The 23,637-nt window shown below is 28.7% G+C and overlaps 2 protein-coding genes across 3 annotated transcripts in view; one reads left to right on the top strand and one right to left on the bottom strand.

Annotated features, from left to right (window-relative positions):
* The window catches only part of LOC129968928 (ammonium transporter Rh type A-like), a 207,932-nt gene that overhangs the window by 166,462 nt on the left and 17,833 nt on the right, over positions 1-23,637 (top strand). For both annotated transcript variants that reach the window (XM_056083284.1, XM_056083285.1), the window contains exons 4-8: positions 6,888-7,038; positions 12,454-12,598; positions 13,777-13,940; positions 15,745-15,882; positions 19,043-19,176. In XM_056083284.1, the coding sequence (XP_055939259.1) occupies positions 6,888-7,038; positions 12,454-12,598; positions 13,777-13,940; positions 15,745-15,882; positions 19,043-19,176 (732 nt within the window). The remainder of the gene's footprint in view (positions 1-6,887; positions 7,039-12,453; positions 12,599-13,776; positions 13,941-15,744; positions 15,883-19,042; positions 19,177-23,637) is intronic.
* Positions 1-23,637, bottom strand: part of LOC129968927 (ammonium transporter Rh type A-like) — a 198,703-nt gene that overhangs the window by 170,939 nt on the left and 4,127 nt on the right. The gene's annotated exons all lie outside the window — the stretch shown is intronic.

The raw sequence follows: 23,637 nt of genomic DNA, 5'->3' as shown, positions 1-23,637 counted from the left end.
CCCAGAAACGCTCGCCAAAAGAAATAAAACTATATTTTCCCGACAAATCATTTCGACAAAGAAAGTTCACTGCAACTGCAGCTGGAAATCCTAAAAATTTCTTTCAGTTTGATGGAATAATCTATGTAAACACCTGCCAGCTTTTGTAAAAAAAAAATTTGAAAAACTTTTAAGACTTTCACAGCGAATCAATTCAAACAACTCTCGTCGATCGATCTATCTATAAAGGTGTTAGGTCATAAACGATCGGTGGAAAGGTCAAATACATCAAACCGACTTTATTTCAAACATGTTGTAACCAGGAGTTTCGAAGTGGGGATATAAACAGCTGGATAATGGTAAAAAAAATTAACTCGCTTGTTGTACCTCTTAAAATTAAATCCCTACAAATAATAAGTGGTGTGTGTGTGTGTGTGTGTGTGTGTGTGTGTGTGTGTGTGTGTGTGTGTGTGTGTGCGTGTGTGTGTGTGTGTGTGTGTGTGTGTGTGTGTGTGTGTGTGTGTGTGTGTGTGTTACCTAATTGGGCCCATATATACTTCAGAGGACTTGAATGATGTACACCTAGATGATTTTTTTTAAATGTTCAATACAAATTTAGCTAATTAAAAAGTAAGCTAAATTTAGTCGTCTTCCTCGATAATTTCCGAAAAAATTATTTCATTGCACAAAGTTAATTTTAAATTATCTTTAAAAAATATCTTTTCTGGGTTACCAATTTGCTTTATATATATTTTTCCTGTTTTTTTTAATAAATTTAAATATATATATATATATTGTGTGCGTTTCTAAAACAGTATATTTTGTTGTTAAGTAGAATTCGCATCATTTTCATTGTTACTGCTAATATTTCATTCTGGTATTTTTTTCCCACCATTATTGATGATCAAGATTTGAAGGTTCGATTTATTCTTCCATATTGAGTCCTTTCTGCAGAAAATTTATTTTTAATAAAATAATTTAAAGTTGTTTTTATTTGCAATTTAAGATTTCACTATAGTGTCAATTAATAATGAAAAACTGTCAAAGTGGACCCATTTTTAGTGCTGCTGTCTTTGCTATGATATAACTGAATGTATGAAGATATAGATAGATATTTAGTAGACGAACAGATGAACAGATAAGTGTAAGACTTCGAAAATAAAAAGGGTTAAACGTCTATCAAAATTTAAAGTTTAAAAACTCGTTGTTGGAAGGATTGAGAAGAAACTATTGAACGCATAATTACACACAAAAAAAATTATTTTAAATTTTTAGTTACCATTTATCTGGATTAACCAACTGGTCTCCAAAGGCGGATTATGAAAAATAAACCAAATGACAATGATGTGGATTTGGAAATAATAATTTATTCCACGCGCTTTTCAATCTTACTTCGCCACTTGAAAGAATACATATATTTCTTTCTCATTTGTTTCGTTTAATCCTTGCAGTCAGAACTAAACACTTTAGAAGTGATTTGCTACGCAGTTAGTTCTTAACAGATCGAATATTCATGAAAAGAAAGAAATGTTTGTTCAAGTTAAACACTCAACAAACTCGAACTTTAAGCAAATGTTGCATATTTCAAGTTATAATTTCGACATTATCTTGAAACCTTTTCCGCAAATTTCCATTTTAAAAGCAAACATGCGAATATATTGCTTCTCGTGTGAATAATTAAGACTTTGGATATCTCTCCAAGCTGTAATTATTGATCGTTAATTATGGACAAAACTTTTATTGCATTCTTTCCCACCCATACCCTTAATGCTTTTCGAAATATGTTTTTCTTATTTAACACGTATTAAGTAAAATGGTTATTACTTTTAAACTTACCAAATTTCCGAGATTGATCTTAAAAAAGGAAATGAAACTTTTCTAATAAATATTCCGGAATTTCATGTTAGGTTGATATCGTTTCATTAAGTTTCGCTATTTTATTTAAATCAAATCTAACTTTCTTTATTCGTAGCTCTATGTCTAAATGGTATAATTTAAATCAAAATGTAAATGAATTATTGCTCCGATTTATTTATTTATTTATCTCTCATTTGAAGCTATAATAATTTATTTTTATTAATACCTAACTGCCCTTGGCGACCAGCTGATCATCAATGATATTAATGCAATATAGGTTTTGTTGACGTACATGTCATCGTACCAAATGAAAATATTATTTTAAATTATATTTGCACAATAAACATAAATTATTCTGATTTGGCTATGCATGCATACAAAATCAAAAAAATTAATAACGAAATCGATCCAGTTGTTGAGACTGAGAGTTTTTCAAAATTTTATTTTGAAATAATTCAAGAAAATAAAGAACGGAAGAGAATAGGCGAACTATTCACGATGTAACTAATTGTCATGAGCTTTCACATGAATTAAAAATTGGCGAAATCTGTACAGTGATTGGTTATGAGCAATTTTGTTGAGGATTTCTTCCATAGAGAATGCCCATTGCAATAGATATTTTTAGATTTCTCCTGAAAATGGGAGATAGGAGGCTATTAATGACTTATTTTGAGGTGATGTGCTTTCATTTGAAATATAAATCGATGAAATCGGAGCAATAAGGCTGGTGTACTGTGTTTTTGGTTTCCCTAATTTTTTAAGTATGTAGATAAGTCGAACATCCCCTCCACAGAACAGACCAATGGATCAAGATCTATCAGATTTAATGTCAATGCGTTTTGGAGAATTTGAATATCCATCTCACAGCGATTTTTAAAAAATTTTAATCAAATATTTAATTAATTAAATATTAAAAGAAATGTTAGCTTTTTTTCATTTATAATATCCAGAAATATTATCACATAAAAATTCTTCGGCTTAAAATTATTCAGCTTATTTTATGAATCTATTAGTGGAATTTATTTAAATAACTCTCTGAATATTAAAAATCGTAATATTAAAAAATTATACTGATTTTTCTTTAACCTCTTAACTTTTTTTATTTTTCATAATCTAATTAGATAGCCCTATTTAAGGAATGTGCTCTCATGCTGCTTTAAATAAAAATATTCAAGGTGTATATGTGTATTATGTGTGACTTTTGCAAGGAATTATAATGTCTTAATTATTTGATTTTAGCTTGTATGTTTTAAGAAAATATTATTTAATGCTGTATGTCACACTACTAGCACGACAATATTGAAGTCAATTTTTCATTAGTTTGCTTCATTGCAGCTTTGCAATATGTTATACTCCATTTAAAGTATATGTTATACTCCATATGTTATACTCCATTATTTAATGATTTTTTACTTATAATAAAAGCATTTAATTGTAATGATATTTAACGAAATTAAAAAATTTCAGACATAAAAAAATCAAAACTTATTTTTGTATGATCTGTTTAAATTGATTATAGCCAGCTGATTAAATAACTAATATTCAACTTATTACGAATGAATAATTAATCTTATTTTAATTTATACCATAATTCTTTTAATAATTCACTGTAAACACATATTGTAATCCTAGTAATTTATAATTAATGCATATTTTACCAATTTATTAATCTGACGATTATTTTGACACTTTACAATCGACCCGCTTGCGGCCCTCGTCATCCCAGCACCCTAGGCTGCTGTTTGGTTTGTCTAATCAGAAATGTACCATTGAATTAAGAAAAAAAAAAATCGGAAATGTAATTTATATTCTTTTTTAGATCCAATATTTTATCATTCACGAAAGAATAAGACATAATACAACAACAAAGATACGATCTGTGTTAATGAAAATCGAAGCTTATCTTTTCACTAAAAAAACGAAGTAAGAGATAACAATTTATTGCTCCCGTTTTAGCTTACAAAAACAGGAGGAAAAAAAGGCCAGGAATATATTGTGGTGCCATCTATGAGTATAACTTGACTTAAGTATAGTTTCAATAGTATGTTACATAGCAAATCTCGAGACTCTGAGCTACAGTCGCTCGAATTCCGCCCAGTCGCGTTGTTCCCATGGTGTGTGACTTGGTGAATATCTCGACAACCGTTTGAGCCATCCGTCACTCTCTAAGTCTTTTATGTCCGAGCATTACTGTCATTTTACGAGAAAAGTTGAGCTATCACGAGTTTTTACGTTCCCTATACGCAAGATATGATAAACTTCCAGTCACATGCCGTGGGAAGAAGGTTTTTAATTACTTTTTTTCTGTCTCTAATATTTCGATATCCTTTCATTTACTCTTGGGATGGAGTAAATGAAGCCCCAAAATGGATAACCCAATCCGACTTTTTAAAAACTTAAAGTTCCAGATGTCACTAAATGGAATGATTAAAAACTAAACTAAAACGAAGTGAAAAGGATGATAGATTGAAAAGTATAATCCGTTACAGAATATATTAGATACTCGAATACATATCTCTTCGACTAACGATAAGTTCTATTTTGACTGACATGTTATAAAAAATAACTGGCATTAAAATAGATTTGTACCTTTTCAACTTTATTTCATTCAAACGGGTTATAAAAATAGGGCTCAAAGCACAAAAATCCAGTCTATGAACATATAATTATTGTATATAATGTAAAAAATACAAAATAAATAATAATAATAGTGAAATAAATGTAATATAATAAAATGCATAAAAAATACACAATAATAATAATAAAAATAATAAACATAATAATAATAATAAATCTGCCTTATCTACTATTTAGAAAATTACAATCTGAAATCTCATTTTACTTTGAAATTTATTAAGATGAAAAGATGTAGTTCATGATGGATCATTTATTTTACTTATATCGTTCTGAGTTTTCGAAGAATCGACTGAATAGAACACAAAATGTTTGTGCACAATTTTCACAATTTTTTTCCAGCAATTAGTTTTTATAGACTTATAAAACTTCATATTTCTTACTTGTAATATCTTTTTTCGTGTATGAAGCTTTTAGAAGTATGTATCATATCTTTACGAAATTTGTTTGTATATCTATTCATCTATCGACTTTGTTACTGCTGACGGCAGTTTTTTGAAATCAATTTTTGTTTGGTCGTCTGCTTTGTGGCGGCGTAAACAGATGATGTAAGACGCAATTTAAAAACTCTTACATCGAACATCGCATCTTTTTATGTTTGTTCTGTGAGGTGTGCATTGTTCAAACATAAAATAGACTATCTTACAAAAAATTCTTCATTGACCTATTGGTCCACATTCCAACTTGTTTATTCATCTATTATTCCCTGTAAGTTAAAATTTTAATTCATTTGAAAATTCAAAATCTTACAAGTTAAAAGGTCTAAACAATTTCGTCATTGATGACGGAATAGACAAAACTGAAAAAAATCAGACGAATCATAAAGTAATTTCATCTTTTAATTCCACAGTTCATCAGTTTTTTTAAATGCCATTACCTAATGGTAGACTCTTCAAGGCGTAATTTTAAGAATAAACTCTAGAAAGCATCTGCTATGTGAAGGCCTGATTAAAGTTGCACTGCCAAGATTTGGATCTCTATCCTTTGATGTGGTTTGAAAGTTTTGAATGGAAGTGCCAATTCAGGTATTACACTTCTCATGTAATCATAATTCAAAATCATGAAGTATCGTCTAAAATAACCCTCCTATTGCTTCAAAACGGGACGTTAATGTAACTGAAATAAACTATTGACAAAATTCATAGTATAAAATAATTTTAAGTTAACTTGATATAAAATATTTTATTAATTTTTTAATGTATATCATTTTATTTATTTTAAAGTATAGTTTCATTTTCTTGCTTTACTTTCTTATAAACGCCCCTATCTAAAATTCCAAAAAGCTTTGCTTTCATAAATGGAATGGTGGAATAATTTTTGTCAAAATTTGTCCGCGGAAGGCAAAAAAATAGAATCTTTTTAAAACTTATGAAGAATGTCTTACATTTTCTTTTGCTCTTTGATTCGACTTAACTAATTTTTAAACAAGTTAGTTCATGGCTTCTTGATTGAGTACAATAAAATACTGATTTTTTTTCGTCTCTTTATCTTGGGATTCCGCCAATTCCATTATGACGGACAATAAAAAAACCGAAAACATTTACTACATTTGTTGGTAGTCTGATATAAACTTCAATTTGGGGCTATCACTTCTCTTTATGATTCTAAGCATGGGTGTGCTGTTAATGTAATAATATCAACTAGTGATGCCATTCTCTACCACTGCCACCAATCTAACAAAGATAATCTTAGTGAATAGCCCCCAGTACAACATATAGCACAACATTCCACAATATTGCGCGATATTATATATTATTCAATATTCAACAATATTGTGATAACCCATATGTTGTGTATGCGTTGTACCATGTTGTGAAGATTCTTTAATACTATATAATATCTATATATATGAGCTATTGGGGAATAAAAGTCTAATTTAAGCGAGAACTAAACCACTTTGGGATCGACCAAAGAAATTACTAGTAGAGCTAAGAGGCATCTCAAGCTTGAAATACATACAAGCTTGAAGCGAGAATAACGAACATCGCTTCTGGATCGATCAGAAGAATGATCAGTAGCGCTAAAAGACATCTCAAGCTTGAAGTGAGAATAAAGAACATCTAGTGCTAATAGATATCACATGCTTGAAACAGCTGTGATAATCAAAGAAACATGAAAATGTAAAGGTATTTTCGAAAATCCTTAAGAAGAAATAATAACTAAATCTATAGAACGTTTGTAGAATATGTGTCAATGTCTTTCTCAATTTTGTTCCAGCTAAATTTTAATTAATATTTTGCAAAAGATTTATATATTACTGAAAAAATATTCCCGATTTGTTTCTTAAATATATATTTTTTAAATGTTTGTATTCATACATTTCAAAGTTCATGAAAAGTATTTGACTATCCTTATAAGCAAAGTCATTCAAGAATATTTGTTCTTAATAATTTAAATTGAAAATTGATCCATTCCAGTTTAATCAGCGGGAATTTTGCCTCAGCTACAGTTCTCATTTCTTTCGGTGCCCTCCTGGGTAAAACAAGCCCGCTACAGTTGGTCATTATGTCCATTCTAGAGATTACAATATTTGCTTGCAATGAACATCTTGGATTGCATATCTACAAGGTAAGTTATAGACGAAATATATATTCATGCTGATTAATAAAAAAAACATGCGTTTCCTATTAATAGTACATATATTGTACAAATAAGCCTTTAAGACTTTCTAATTTTACAACTTTGTGCTATCGTAGTAAGACATACGTTGTTTATGGGTAGATTTCAAATACGTGAGGTCAAAAATTTTTGACGCCATAGGTATATAATAGGAAGTAGATTTTATCTTCAAATGGTTTTAAAGAAAAAATAATACTCCAGCTACTTCTGTAAAATTTCTGCTCGCAGAATTTTAGATTTTTTTTTAAACTGAATCTCAAATTTCCACAAAGATTTAGGCGTCTTTTTGAAACAATATTATTTGTAAAAAAATTAGATACATGAAGGAATTTTACATTCTAATCAAAATTTCTTATTACCATAATATTTTTTGGCCTATTTTTGTCCTTTTCTTAAAAGATTTAGATAAAATTCATTAATTCCTCTATAAATTAAATTATAAAATACGACAAAAAATTTTCTATCCACTTAAATTTTATTAAAATATTTATGACTGATAAATATGAGCAAAAACACTTATTTCTTTGAAATTTTCAAAAGCGACATATGAGTCTAATATTAACAGTGCATTACTTAATTAGGTTTCATACTGAAAACCTATCAGAAATTCTCCATAATAATCATTAATTTACAAAAGAAAGGAATAGTTTTGTTAAATAATTTGTTAATATAGCAATAAGAAGACGAATACAAAATTTCAAAGAAAAATTATCTCGACATACTGCATTCTGAATAAATCACCTTCATCGCCCATTCTTTTAAGCAAACTTCATTTGAATGTGCGATTACCAGGACTTATCAAAACTAAATATTCTGAAACTAATTTGCGTTCACTTCAAAGGTAACTTTAACTTAAATTAGATCATTTGATTGCAGTTTCAAAAGGGTTGCTCTTTAAGACAAATTAGAATCTATATAATTTAATTTGAGATTCTACAAAAGTTTGATCCACGTAGAAGAAAATTCCGTCATTTCAATTTGTTATTGAAATATAAAAATACTCATTTAAACTGGTATGATATGATGGTTCAATAGTAAAGAAACGAAGATAACGATTGTCATAATTATCTTTTATTTCTGATATAAATTAGAATGCTTTAATAGATAACAGGCCAAATGCTGCTATGAGACATTGACAGAATAATGGTAGTAAAATATAAAAAGAAGAATTATCAACATCAAGAGGAAGCAAAAGATACCTGGAATAAGCGTCAGTCATATAACTTAAATTTCAAAAAAAAAAAAAAAAAAAAAAAACAGTGAATCAGAAATGCCATCAAAATTCTCCTTTATATTTTTACCAAGCTTGGAACAGTTTGGTTCAGATTATGAAATTATGGAAATAAAAACTTAGACTTAATTGGCAAAGACGATGTATCGTTTTCCACTGATCTTGAGGGACCCCATTAAAATGCTCGGCCCATATACCTTTTAAATCGTGCGTCTTCAAACCATCCCCTAAAATCCAAATCTTCCATTTGTGATTTCGCAACATTCACTGAACTAAGATAAATTTTGAAAGGGCTAGGATACCGTACAGATGATTGCGCAAAAAAGATGGCTTAGGAATATGTAATATGAAACTTCCAAGTTTTTAATGATGAAGCCAATGTTCGCTCGATATCACATTAGGACAGAAGCACATCTTTTTTACGGAATCAAAAGACATATTAAAGTCATCCTTAATTCTGAATGGGAAATTCAAAGGGTCTTTATAGACATAAACAAGCTCCATTCTATTAAATATTTTATTGACTTTTGACACTGTTTATCTCACAGAAATAGTTATTATCAGATAAAAAAAAGTCGTCATACTGAACTCACAAGTAAGAATTTGTTGTTGAGCGAATTCGTTCCTCTATGTGCAAGGCACTAACTCTTAAAGACGGTTTTCCACATTCTAATAGAATATCTACATTTTAATTCTCAAGGCATCCATTGTTTTTATTCTTTCTACATTATTCTATAAGATATTCTTCCTAAAGTTTCCTGAATTTTTATTTTTTTTTACTTTTTAAAAATGATTGTTTTTTTAAATGAATGTTTTTCATTTCATATTTCTAAATCTATAAAACTGTTTTTACAAATTATGCAAGTTTTTTTTAAAATCTGGATATAACGTAAGATTTTTAAATAAACTTTTAAGACACGGCTGTATGTTTCATGTGGAAACCATTTACACACACCTTATATGTTTGGAGCAACATAAACATAAATAATTTTTTGCACCAGAAAATTCCATCAAATTAACTTTAACTAAGACAATGGTGAGTTTACAAGTGGTGTTTAACCAATTTTGCTTATGTAGCTATTTATTCTAAAAAATCTCGGAAATCACTCTTCTAAAGGATAAGTCCCTCAGTAATTATAAAAAAAAAATTCTGCTACTATAATTCCTTACTCTTTCTTATTCATTAATTTTATTATTTATTAAACTACTTTAACAACAGAAAATAAAAAATAAAAAAATAAAAGAAGAATTTTCTTATTCTAAAAAGAAAGAATAAAACAATGAAACATTTTACCTAAAAATAGCCTTGAAATGATAACTCGGATCACTTAAACTTTGTATCACGACATCTGGAACAAGCATCTTTTAAAAGCTAGATACACATACTAAAGCCCTCGCCTACGCGTTGCCATGGCAACATGAAACAGCCTGAAATCCTTGAATAATAGTCTGGAACACGTTTCGTAGCTCTTGTGATTTTCACTACTTTCATCTCAGATCTCGTTACTTTGAAAAATCGATGAAAGGGGACTAAAGAATCTCTCTTCTCTAGATAATGATTGGAAAGTAACTGTATTATGCTATTGTTTTAAAAAGATTTTAGCTTCTTTTCTAAAGTTTCTTTAATGGTTTAGTTTGAGATAATTTAAATCGTCGAGTATCGATAGGAATAAATAAATTCTCGGATATCGGCGTGGAAATGGGGTGAAAAATTGTTTCTCATAAAAAATGCTAATTATTTTTATCTTTTCGAATTAGCATATTTTTTAACATGGTAATATTTATAGGTTGGCATACTCTTTGTAAATTTGATGTATGATAATGATAAAAATAATATTTCTTAACTCTTTAAAAGTCACACTTAGAGCTATCCCGTAATTACTCCTTGGAAAGCAGGAGTTCAATAAAAAGGATTTAGAAGTTTTAATTAAATTTTTAATTAAAAATTTCTCAAGATTTAAAGTTTTCCTCAATAGTTCCAGCACGGGTTTCTGTTCAATAAATATATTTATTTCACTTTAAAATTCAGAAAATAAGCTTTTCAGGCAAATTAAATTTATTTCTCTGTAAAAATTTTAATAAGTTCTTCAAAATTTTCTTTTATTTCTTTTTTTATTTAAATTGTTCCAGTTAAATTAACTTAATGATGAAACTCTCACAAACAAAAATAAAAATGTATAAAATATTTTTTTAATACTTAATTTGTATTAATTTTAATGTCAAAAATGTAATTGATACTAATAAACATGATTGCTCACTGTATCAGATTAGAATTAACAGATATTAATTCTCAGTTTCTCATGTCCTCTTTTTCAAAAAGAAATTTCACAGCAAAACAATCTGATAGTTAGTTCACTGCTCACTCTTAATGAAAGAATTTTCTTTTAAAGTCTTAGTTATTATATGCTAGTTTTATTCCCAAGTTAGCTGGTTTATCTAGTTTAATCCATGAATTGAGGACTCATACAAAGACAAAATGTGAATCATTTGTTTATTAACGTAATCTTGAAGCACCTAAGGTAGAAGTCTCAATTAGCCCTGATATATGGGATAATATATTCGGCGTTCTAAAGAGCTTTGGAAAGAAACTAATTTCCATTTTGACTTCAATAGGAAAAAACAATTTCAATGCAGCTATCAACTTTTTACAAAAGTGCACATTGATTTAGCAGTTTTTAATAATGCTGGTTAAAAATACAGTTATAGCATTGGATTCATAATTTTCATTATTCGATTCATGTTCCTTGACTATAACTTAGTCATTAGAGTACATAAATAAAAAATAACTGTGAAAATCATCTAAGGTCAAAATATTCCTTGTTATTAACTATATAATTGAATTGCCATATAATTATAATTGACCAATGTTTCCTTTTCTTATTTTTTCACCAGCTTTGAGAATTGGCACAGCTGTTATTATTATTAATAATAATGAAGAAGCACTATAAATAAAGAGAAGTGTGTGAACACTATTATATTTTTAGAAATCGATTTTAAATGAGCAATATAGGATTGCCATTTATCAAGAAAAATAAAGAAGGCATATATAATATAATAATAATATAATATAATAATATAATAATAATAATAGTAATATAATATATAATATAATATAATAATATAATATAATAATAGTAATTATAATATAATAATATAATATAATAATAGTCCATAAATAAATAATATAATAATAGTCCATAAATAAATAATATAATAAAAGTAAAAACGGCATATAATAAAAGTAAAGACGGTCCATATAATAAAGCCATAAAATTTATTTTAATGAAAAATTATGATTTAGAACAGGCCGTTAAATTCTATAAATGGACTAAACAATTAGGCTGTTCCCCACCCCCCTCCTGATATTATTTTAAAATCTTTACTTTTCGTTTCGGATTTTTGATGTCACAATTTGACCACAAAAAGCATCAAAATTCGCTCATTACACGTTGCTGAGCGACAGATTGTAAATCAAAAAACAATTTTCTTTGCTTGACTTTAGCTTTGATTCGGGAAAGACCTCTTCATCACAAAATTGTAGCTCAACCAACTGTTCAATCATATCTGAAACTAAATTCGTTCTTTTTTTTTTCCACCTTTTTCTTACTTGTTTACTAGTTAATGGTTTCGGTTCTTCTTTTATATTTCTCTGGTAGAATCAAATCTGGTTTAATACATCTATGTTTTCCTTTGTTAGAACCTACTCATCAAAAAATAATTTTCTTAAAACTTTCTTTTCTTTTCTTTTAGAAAATCACAACTAAAATTTTGGTACTACACAAAGTACTTTGGTACACTAAAGTTATTGTATTCTATTTACCCTTTTTTTTTTTTTTTTTTTGCAACACTGCTTGTTTCTGAGTTTACCAATATTTATAAGGCTATGTTTCAACAGTTGAATGTTTCTACTGTTCCACAGTGATTGTTTAAAACTGTTAAAACAAATGAATGTTTAATAAAAACGATGACTTTTAGTTGTGTAGTCAGTTTAGTACACCAGAACCTGTTTCATCTCAATAGCATAACAACCATAATTTAAAGTCGCTCATCTAAAATTCTATTAATAGCAATAAAAATTGCACAATTCATTTCTTTTTACTTTATTTCAAATGGTTCATTTGATAATTTTACAGGCAGCAGACATTGGAGGATCAATTTTTCTCCATACCTTTGGGGCTTATTTTGGACTCAGTGTTGCATATATGCTATACAGGAAGGAAGCATTAGGACACACTAAAGATGGTTCCAATTATCACTCTGATATTTTCGCAATGATTGGTAAGAAATATAAGGACATTTATATTTCTTTAGGACATTTATATTATTTTTAGGACATTTATATTATTTTTAGGACATTTATATATTTTATATAAATTATTATATAATTATTATAAATTATTATATAATTTATATTAAAACATTTATATAATTTAGGACATTTATATTATTTATATTATACTTGATAATATATTTGATCCACATTTTATTTTATTACTAAAAGATAGAATATGGAAATATAAGGACAAATTAAAAAATATATATTAATGAAATTAGATCCATTATGTATGAAATGTGTTATGATTATTTTAAAACATAGGTATTACTTCGTTAGTAGTAAGCATTAATGTTGATTTTATTCCGTTAACACCAACCTTCATCAGTAAGATTCGGCAAGTTGGCACTTCCCACTAATAGAGTAGTAAAAATGAGATTTTGTTCTAATTCTAAATTTAACTACATTAAAGAATTTGATTTTTGAGAACGAGAAATGTATTCATGCTAAATTGATATCCCAATTTAGCATCAATTAAATATTTTTATGAAATTATTTAGGATTAATTCTGCCTAACCGTAGAGAGATTTGACCAATTAATTATTCTTTAAATGATAATTTCAAAAATAGTATATATTTAAATAACTATTTTCATATAAATTGAATTACCATAAGCATTAACAATTGTCTTAACAATCAAAGTGAAAATTTTCAATATTTAAGAAAAATCTAGTATTTCGTATGGCCATTTGTATCTCCAACTTGATACCAAAAATGATAGTCTTATTTGGTGGAAAAAGATTGTATGCTACACTATTAATAGATTCTAATCTATCGATAAAAAAATCGGTTTCATTTCCTTCTTTCTGCACAAACAGCATTTTTCTAATTTCAATTGGTTTTAATCATTTTACAAATTTCTCTATTTCAAAATCCCGCTGTATTTTAACAGAATTTCATTTTATACACTATTTATGAATATTTTGCCTAAAGAAGCTTAATTTAAGATGGAAAAAGTGCTTAATTTCTTTTAACTATTTCTGTAGTTTTAAAATGCGTAGGAATAAAATGTATTATGTCACATAAGATAATGCAACCATTCGTACCATTTTCAGTGATATCAGGTTAGTTTCTTACAGATGTTTTTATAGACTCTTATTATGTGAGCATAATTTTAATCTAGGTACCATATTCCTATGGATGTTTTGGCCCAGTTTCAACTCTGCACTAGCCACAGGAGAAGAACAGCATCGAAGTGTCATCAACACTTTTGTTGCCCTGCTGGTGTGCTGTACCATAACGTTTGCCATCTCATCGCTTGTGGATGGTGAAGGGCGCTTAAATATGGTAGGAAATATTCTGGGTCAGTTAATTTCTTTTTGCTGGTACTTCAACGGCGAAAAAAATTTTACTTTAAAAAATTCTTGTCTTTAAAATATTTTCTGTGGTTAACGATATTAAATGAATTCTATTAACTTTATTAAGTTTGTTTAGTTATTAAAACATTAATTTAGAATAAAATTGAAGAAAATACAGAAATTTCCCTGCTGGCATGTTATACCATAACGTTTGCCATCTCTTCGCTTGTGGATAGTAAAGGACTCTTAAATATGGTAAACTACATTCTTGGTCAGTCAATTTATTTATGCTGGAGCTTCAATGGCTTACAAAAAGATCTTACTTATGAAATTCTCTCTTTAAAATAGTTTTGGTTGTTTGTAATATTAAATGAATTTTCTAAACTTCATTTTTATTTAATTAATAAAATATTAATTTAGGATTAAATTGAAGAAAATACAGAAATTTGAATTTTTTAAAAATTAAAAATACAACGGAGTATGAAAAAGATAAAACACTTCTTTTTCAGATTTAACGTCATGTAAAAAATTTCTTTTGTCTGTTCTCCGCTAGCAGATTTTGATTCAATTTATTAGAATTAAGCTTCTTACATTTTTCATTTGAGTTTAATTCCTTGTTGAAAAGAAGAAAAAAAATTAAGCTTGCATTTGTAACCAAAAAAGAATTTTTTTTTTTTTCATTCGAGAAAAGTGATTACGTGATTTACACTGAATGTAAATATACGGATGGAAGGCACCGGAATAGTCTAATAATTTATTCCCAAAGCAAAATTACTGTATATAATGTATATAATTTCAACTAATGTAACTTTTAAGAATGAATAATTGAAAAAGCGAATTGACATTTACAATCCTGAACCGCTTAAGCAACAACTCGTGATAAGTTAAACGTATATGTATATTTTTATAAAATGATAGACTTAAATCCGTGTTCATATGGATGGAACATTCAAAAAATAGCGCAATACACTAACAAACGACTCATGTCGATTAATAAGAAATAAAAAAAACAAAATAAAATCTTTTCAACGTGTGGATGACATATTTAAAAATCCGGCATTTTTTATACGATACATCTGTCACAACACTTATTTCTCCAACATCTCGACATAACAACATTCTCCTCGCTTAAAATTAAATCTCATCAGACCTCACCTTATTACCTTAAATCCCACTTCTCTTATCAGGAAAATCTTTTCAGTGTGAATTTTTAAATCAGTTTAAGTAGTTTCAAAATGTTTTGTTATCATCTGTATATTTGTTCAGTTATTATTTGTGTAAATATTTATTAATTAAAAATATTTTTCCCCTTCACACGAATTTCTATTTGTCCCATAAACCCTTTTGTCTTAGAAAAAAAATGTATTGTTCTATCTGAATACATTCAGTGCGCCGAGAATTAAATAGGTAGCTACAGATTTCCTTTATAAAAAAAAGGGAATTTCATTGTTCAAACGTTTGAGAACTCCTTTCCAAAATAAACCTACATTTTCGAAATTCTTATATCTTTTTTCCTTTATAATTTTATTTAAATAAATGATTTTTCTCCATTTACACCATTGCTCTTCTGTTCCCTTGAAAGTGTAAAAGTGGAGTAGTGGAAAGTATGTAGTGGAGTAGTAATTTCTTGATATTACAGGTAATCGAAAACTAATTTCCGTCTGTTTCACAGAACGATCGAAATCATAATATTGAGTGATAATTGATATAATATTGATTTTATAATATTGGTGTTTAAATAATTATATATATTGATTTATATTGATTTCATGAATATTTAGCTTTTGTTATAGGTTCACATCCAGAATGCTACTTTAGCAGGTGGTGTGGCGATAGGTTCAACATCCAATATGATTGTCCATCCCTTTGGGGCTATGATTATAGGAGCTTTAGCTGCAATAATTTCTACCATAGGCTACAGAGTTGCAACAGTAAGAAATAAATAGATTATGTTTAGGCTATAATCAATGATAACTCAAGTTTATAGTATTTAAAAAATTATGAAAGACTATCACTCGTTAGTGGTACGATCGTGTGTCTATATTTTCTTCGGTAGGAAAAAGAATTTCACAATATCAAAGAACTCTAATTTTAAATGCATAGCTTTATGTCTCAAATATCAATTATTGTTATTTGAATATAAATTATATTCAAATATTTCAATTATTCTAAACTCAAGCGGATAACTTTCAGAATTATTTTCCAATGTACAATAATAAAGCGAGTATTTTATCTGAAACGGCAACTTGAGTTGTCATTGTTTATGAATTATATGAAATTCCCATTTACAAGGATTCTGTAAATAATAAAAACATTTAATTTTGATGAAAGTCACAATATTTAACAAGGCATCAAGATTCATATGCTACATACAGAAATCAGGATATGTTAGATTTGTTATTTAATCATTTGTCAGTGGTTAGATCTGTCCAGTGCCAAACAAGAGAGATATGATACCATTATACCTTGTCTACTGCTTTGTTGCCACATATTAAAAGATTTTGTATGGCCGCTAATCAATCTGCAAAGAAGTATCCTGATCACTAACACTTCAAAAATTCACACTGAAGAAAAATGCATACTTCTTTACTACTCATACTGAATGGTAGATCAGCGAATTATATTATTTATCATTTTGACCTTTGTGGCGAGTTTGTGAACTGTAAATATCCTACAGAAACCCAATTCCTAATTAAAATAATTAAATACCTTAAGAAACTCAAAGAATGGAAGCAATCGGAATTAAAAGGCTTCCGAATCTACGTTGTATAATCAAGAAATAGACGACATAAATTGGAAAAGAATCACTACGCTACAAATAACTAGATAAATTTAGAATGGAGGCAATCGGATTAAAAGGCTTCTGGTTCTACGTTGTATAATCAAGAAATAAACGACATAAATTGGAAAAAAATTACTACTCTACAAATAAGTAGATAAATTTAGAATGGGAGCAGTTGTAATTAAAAGGCTTCCGATTCTACCTTGTATAATCAAGAAATAGACGACATAAAACGAAAAATAATTACTATGCTACAAATAAGTAGATAAATTTAGAATGGAAGCAATTGGAATTAAAAGGCTTCCGATTCTACCTTGTATAATCAAGAAATAGACGACATAAAATGGAAAAGAATTATGACGCTATAAATAACTAGATAAATTTTTAGTTTTAATGATCTTCATATTGGTCTTTATACCTTTAGAATTAGAGGGGGAAATACAATTTTGCAACCATATTCAACTCAAATGAAACAAGTTGACTTCGTGGCATATACTTACACCTTGTTAAATAATCCTGAATGAGATCTTAATACAAATAACAATATTGATATATGTGAACAAGATTTGTTTGAGATTTTTTGGCACAAGAGCCATGATGTTGACCAGACTACGCCTTGAATAAAACTCTAAACATTATTAATAGATATTTTATATCATAAGACACTAAACTTAAAACGAAAGTTATTTAACAACATGGAACTTTTTCGATAAGTTATGGATAGTAACCCGTTTTACGTAAAACAAAGTTGGTACGGCTCTTCTTTCATATGTATTGTTAGCTTAGATTATCATTACTTATGACTCAAATCAAAAGCATAAAGCATCAAAAGCATAAGCAAATGTAATGCTTTAAAGGCATAAAATCATTACATTTCCCTTGTCAGTTTTCTAAATGAGAAGAATCGATAGAGCCTTCTGATTTAAATAAGTTGGTTCGAGCCAGTAAAAGCCGTTTTAAATGGTAATTATTCGGCATAGTCTGACATCAGCTATTTCAATTTAGTTTTCAAAATAATGAAACTGCAAATTATTATTATGAGTCACTATTTTCCAATTTTTGAAAGACATTTCTCTCAAAAAAATGCGTGGCATAAATAGGAAGGAAATTAAATGAAACATTTTCATCAGGCCAAAGCGAAATTTCGAAATATATCTTCAGAATAATTTCTTAAACGAGCAGAATATATTGCCAAAAAGGGGACATCACTTTTTTCAAAACGATCATACTTATTTGTATGCAAAGAGTGCACAGTCAGATGTCTATTAAAGTGCGATAAATAGCTAAAAAGTACTTTTCGGAACTTCACTTTTTGCAGGATGTCATCTGTCACGTTGATTGCACTGGATTAAAACAAAGTTTTATTCCAACGAAATAAACATCCTCTTATCATTTTGGATTGCACTAATGGACTATAATTCCTAAAAGTATTATGACTTTTATCTTAAAGTCTCTTTAAGTTTATTTTCATATAGGTAATTGACATCTAACTGGACGAATTAATGTCACTGGGCTCTTAAATTATCAGTCCAATACATAACTGTATTTACATACCATAAGGTCATTTGAATGACTAGAGGTCAAATCTTTGTTCAGATCTATTTTTGACTATAGTTGTCATATTGTCCTCAACTAATGCCAGCTAATGTTAAAAAGATTTTATGTTGTTGATGTTCTTCCTTTATTTTTAGAAACGATATTTTATTATTGTTATATTGTTACAGTTATATTTTCTTATTTTAATTTCAATATTTTCTTCATCCTTTAATCTGATTTTTATATGATCGTAGCCCTCCTACCTTACTTTTATTACTATTCTCCTAAAGTAGATACACACAAAAGCGTGGAGTCATTGCCTTATTTTAATTTGCATCTTATTATCTGACTTTCATGTGAACTTATATGATACGGCCTCATTTTCGGAAAAAAATTATTCTGATTTAAAAATTAGTTGTAACTTTATTGTTTGTTTCAGGATCCCAATACTAGCACTTTTTTGACGATTGTACTTCGCTAAGGGCTGATGCGTTCGAAAATGAGCGGGATTAGACTGTTTAATTAAGCGATTAATCTGAATTAATCCTATTGCAGTTCAGTTTTTTCTTCCTTTAATCTTTGCTCTCAGCCCTTTTATGACAAAATAAGTCTCCTGACTCATGCGCAAAAGCGTGAAGGGTTTCTGAATCCAAAAATGAACAAATCTTTTTTATTTGTGTGAAAAATCAATTTCATAGTAGTAAATCCTTTGTAAACAAGTTTCTTTCCTAAAAATTTGGATATCATTTCTAAACTTTAGTTAACTTTTTTAGCCTTATCTCGCCAAGCACATGAAAATTCACGACACATGCGGAGTTAATAATCTTCATGGTATGCCTGGAATTCTTGCGGGTTTGGTGAGTGCTGTTGTAGCAGCTGCAGCAAACGAAAAGAATTATGGATACAGGTGAATTATTCCTTTTTACCTATTCTTAAAGAAATAAATTCATATATTGTTATTTTTCACAGATTTCTTCCTTGTGGTATTAAAATAACTGTGGAAACTCGAAAGCTTAAATTGACGAAAATGATATAGATATAAAGCAATAATATTAAGATAAGGAAAAAAAAATTGTGAATATCATAGGTAAATGAAAAACTACAGGATTGAATCGCCGTGAATAATACCATAGACATTGTGATTGGTTACAAAATAACCATCATCCCCCCCCCATGTCTCTCCCAAATGTACAAATCTCTCCCAAAGAAAGTAAGTTTCATCATCGTCGCCAACACAACTAAGCTACTTTCTTTTGCAATCTTCAAAAAGACGAAAATCCGGTGACTTAAATCCACATATTTGAAGAACACTTAGGTTTGATAGAAGAAATTTTATAAGAGAAGATAGTTTTTATCGGAGACTTATAAAATATAACTAATGCGATTATGTATTATGAAACAAAAAAAAATTATGTGTATTTAAGCCACTCTTTTGATAAAAAGTTTCTATAAGCTTAAAATTTTAAAACCTTCAAGAATCTAAATCCCAATTGCTGAAATCCAATATTTTATGGTCGTGGTTCTAATATCTCTTTGTTTAACTTGTATCTACTTATGTTTAATAGTCAAGAGTTCACAATTAAAAGGAATTATATCATCTTTATTGGGCCGCGGTGGCTTGGTGATAAGGACTCGGCTTCGGAACCGGAGGGCTTCAGGTTCGAGACCCGATTCCACCGAAGAACCATCTTGTAAAAGGGTCTAGTGTACGTTAAACGTCCTGGCCAAATGTCCTTCCGCTGGTGCGGCGTGGTATGGAGAAGGGGATGCCAGCTCAGGTGTCGTCCTCGTCATCTGACCGCGGTTCAAAATCGCGAGGTCCGCCCCAAAATAGCCCTAGTGTTGCTTTAAAACGGAACGTTAATATAACTAAACTAATAACATATCATCTTCTGCTGATCAAAACGACCCTGGTTTTATAGATAGTGCTAGTAAAATTCTGTCTTTAAATCCTACATACGGGAGTAAGTTGTCTTCCTAGAGCATTTTCAGAGGAAATACGCCACATCTGTACTTCGTTAAGAATAAATAAAAAAAAAAATTTCTTTTAAGGTAAAACATCCAGCCTCTAGCATCTCACTGTTAATGTGTGTATTGAATTTTTAATAATGCTTATTAAAGCACAATTAGAAGACTAAACGCATACATCTTACTTTTCCATCTCATTCCTCACCCTCCTGGATTTTATTTAAAAGCAAAAAAATGAAACTGTCGACTGAATTTTTTTCGTTTTAATCAAATAGCTATGTTTCTTTTCATTAATTTATTGTTAGTCCCAAGTCCCTTCAAACTTTTACCATTTATGACGACTTCTTGTAGCAAACACTTTTTTCAACAACGCCATTTTCTAAAAAAAAAAAAAAAAAAAAAAAATTGTAAAGTGTAAACATGTTCGTAAAAAATTAAACTATTTAAAAGTTGAAAATACGAAAAAAAAGGATTTAATGCATCTATTTAGTTATTTAATTAAATTGTTTGAAATTTAGATGAACTTCCTAATAATCTTTCATTGTTAATATTAAAATTATTCATTTTTAATGAATCTTTGGTTTTATTTGGTAGTTTGATACACTCTGAAATTTCAGAATTACTTTCATGCTAATTGAATGACAAAATATTACTTTTAACTACGGCAAAATGGAATGAATCGATTTGAGTATCACCCTAATTAAACATATTTGCTTATCTTTAATCTAATTCCGTGACATTGCATCTTGAAAATGGTACTTACTACTAAGTAATGATGCATTATTTCGTAAAGTATTCCTATTGGTTTCTCTAGTTCTGACGTCACTTAAAAGCCAATGGATCATCTGAGGCTTTCATTTAACTGGTGATTCATATTTCGAATCCTTTATCAGAATTTCGAAACAGAAAATCGAATGTTCTGAGTTCGGATAAACTTTACAGGAACAATTTTTATGCAATGGCATAGCTTAAAGTGGAACAGTGCTCCATCGTCATTGTGTATTTACTTAACGTAATGTGTTATTATTATTAAAGATAAATAAAATATTTATAATGACTCTTGAGAAATATTTGAATAGCAAGTTATAAGATGGTGAATCCGAAAACAGGTTTCCTCATTTTATATCTATTATTTTATTAAGTTTAAAATGACGCAGGGGTTTATTTTTTAAAAAAATTATGTTACATAATAAAATTTATAACTTAAATCATCTTTGAATATCAAGATGATAGAATCTTTCGTTATTACTAAAGAAGAGTTAAATTTTAGTAACAAAACTAAAATATACGGAATCGATTTTTCGCCAACGTCAGACAGATCATGCCAGACATTAAAAATTCGCCAAACGTCCTCAATCTTGGAGCTAGGATTTTCCATTCAAAATGTGAAATTTAGAGTTGCAACAAAATGAATTTGCTTATAATATTTTCCAAATTATCATCAAAGCAAAATTCTAGTCTGGTGATGGAACCGAATGCTTTAGTCTAGCCAATGACTGAGGTTAGGTGACAACTTTATGAGAAGTTAAGTAACTGTTTTTTTCATTACCTAGATTATAAATTTTATGAACTGGGTTACATACAAAGAAAAGGCTTTGTTGTTGTTTTGTCAAGTTTAAAATTAAATTAAAGTAAAAAGTCAAACTGAATCATTTTCCAAAAACCATTTGGAAAATTTCCATATATTTTTCTTTGCAAATGAAATACACAAACAACACTTCTGTTTTCAAATGATTCATCAAATATATTAATAAAAATATCTACACGAGCATTTCCTTCTTTTATCACGAAATGTCATCATCATTTTCTTTTCTTTTCTTTTTTTTTCAAAAATTATATATAGCAAGAGCTTCTCTAACTAGCAAGTTTTTCTAGCATAATCTAAGATGTCCATGTTGTAATAATCATTGCATGGTTAACATAAGAACTTTCTTAGTAAAACATGAAACAATGAAAATGTCCCATGTTCTTATAAATAAACATGAAAGGTTATTATTAAAATAAGTAAGGACTCTCCTTTACACGAGTCCCTAGCGATCATACCATTCCAAGAAACGGAATGAAATGTTTGATGCAGGTACATCATGTACACAAGAATTACCATCATTCAAAATAATCGTTCAGCTTTCATAATTACAGTCTGCATTTTACTATCATGAATTTTTCATGTTACCACTTGCATACATCATGACACTTTGCATACATGTGACAAATTTATGAAACATAAGAAAATATTTTGCTTTTTTATCACTTTTCTAAGTTGATCATTTTGGTTGGTTTTATTTATTTTTATCTGCCGGCGCTTTCCATGCTGTGGGTGCCTTTCTATTGGCATTTATAGTTTTTTATAAGAAAGATCACATCCCAATTATAAAGTGTTGCCATCTGAAATTTTATAAATTTGGCTTCTATAACCATACATGTGAGAGTTGAACAGTTGTGTACCACAATACTCTTGTGCATTGCTTAAAATACCTACATTCGAGATTCCATTCCCCTCCTTAAACAGTGTTATTCCAGAGATTCATATATCTGCAAAGTTTTTTAAAATAATTTTGAGTACTTTAAAATAATAAAACAGACGATGCCATAAAATTAAATGCGAGGTATTTATTACTAGAAATAGAAAAAAAAGTAAATTCTTAGGTGCTTACTGGTGAAATGTTATATTTCGTAACGTTAGAGAGGATTTTCTAACTGCTTTAAAATCACTTCACTCCTAGAAATATGTATATCAATAAAATAAAATATATAGCAAAGAGGCATGTACAGGTACTTTGAATTACATATTATATGCAACATTTTACAAAAAAGAAGAAAAGACTGAATCAGTCAAAAAAAGTGAGGTCTTTAAGCAGTGGTAGCTTGACTATAATAATTGCAACACTCTCCCTGAAATTATTTTTAAAGCTGTATTTTAGTTTTTTTTTTTTTAAATCTAATTTGCTTTCTTTTTCACTAAGAGTTTGATGCCCTTTGCTTATTTTTTCACTCTTGGAATACGATGATAAAAAAAAAAGAAGAAACAAGGAATAAAAATTTAAAAATAAATCGTGAAATGAATCAATAAGCAAAAGAAACACAAGTCTGTGAGTCAAGAAACCCCTCAATTCCTCATATAACTGATTGATTGGAGATTAAAGAAACCCTTTCAATTCAGATTCGCTGGAGTTCTAATCAGAAGATCGAATTCGAAGCGCGGCAAACTGATTCTATTTTCTTTTCAACGACCTTTGAAAGTTTGCTTTTATTCTCACAAGTTTTATTTTATTTTTATTTTTTTTATTTTTTACTTACCGTTTATGAATTTTGATTTCAATTCTTACTACCTGAACAGAATCAAATTTGGTTTGCTGATTATTCATTTTCTTTTGTTAAAGATCGCTCTTCAAAGAAAAAT

Source organism: Argiope bruennichi, chromosome 5 (genome assembly GCF_947563725.1).
Source record: "Argiope bruennichi chromosome 5, qqArgBrue1.1, whole genome shotgun sequence".
Lineage (NCBI taxonomy): Eukaryota > Metazoa > Arthropoda > Arachnida > Araneae > Araneidae > Argiope > Argiope bruennichi.
Note: the sequence above shows the minus strand (reverse complement) of the source record. Positions and strands in the feature narration are given on the sequence as shown.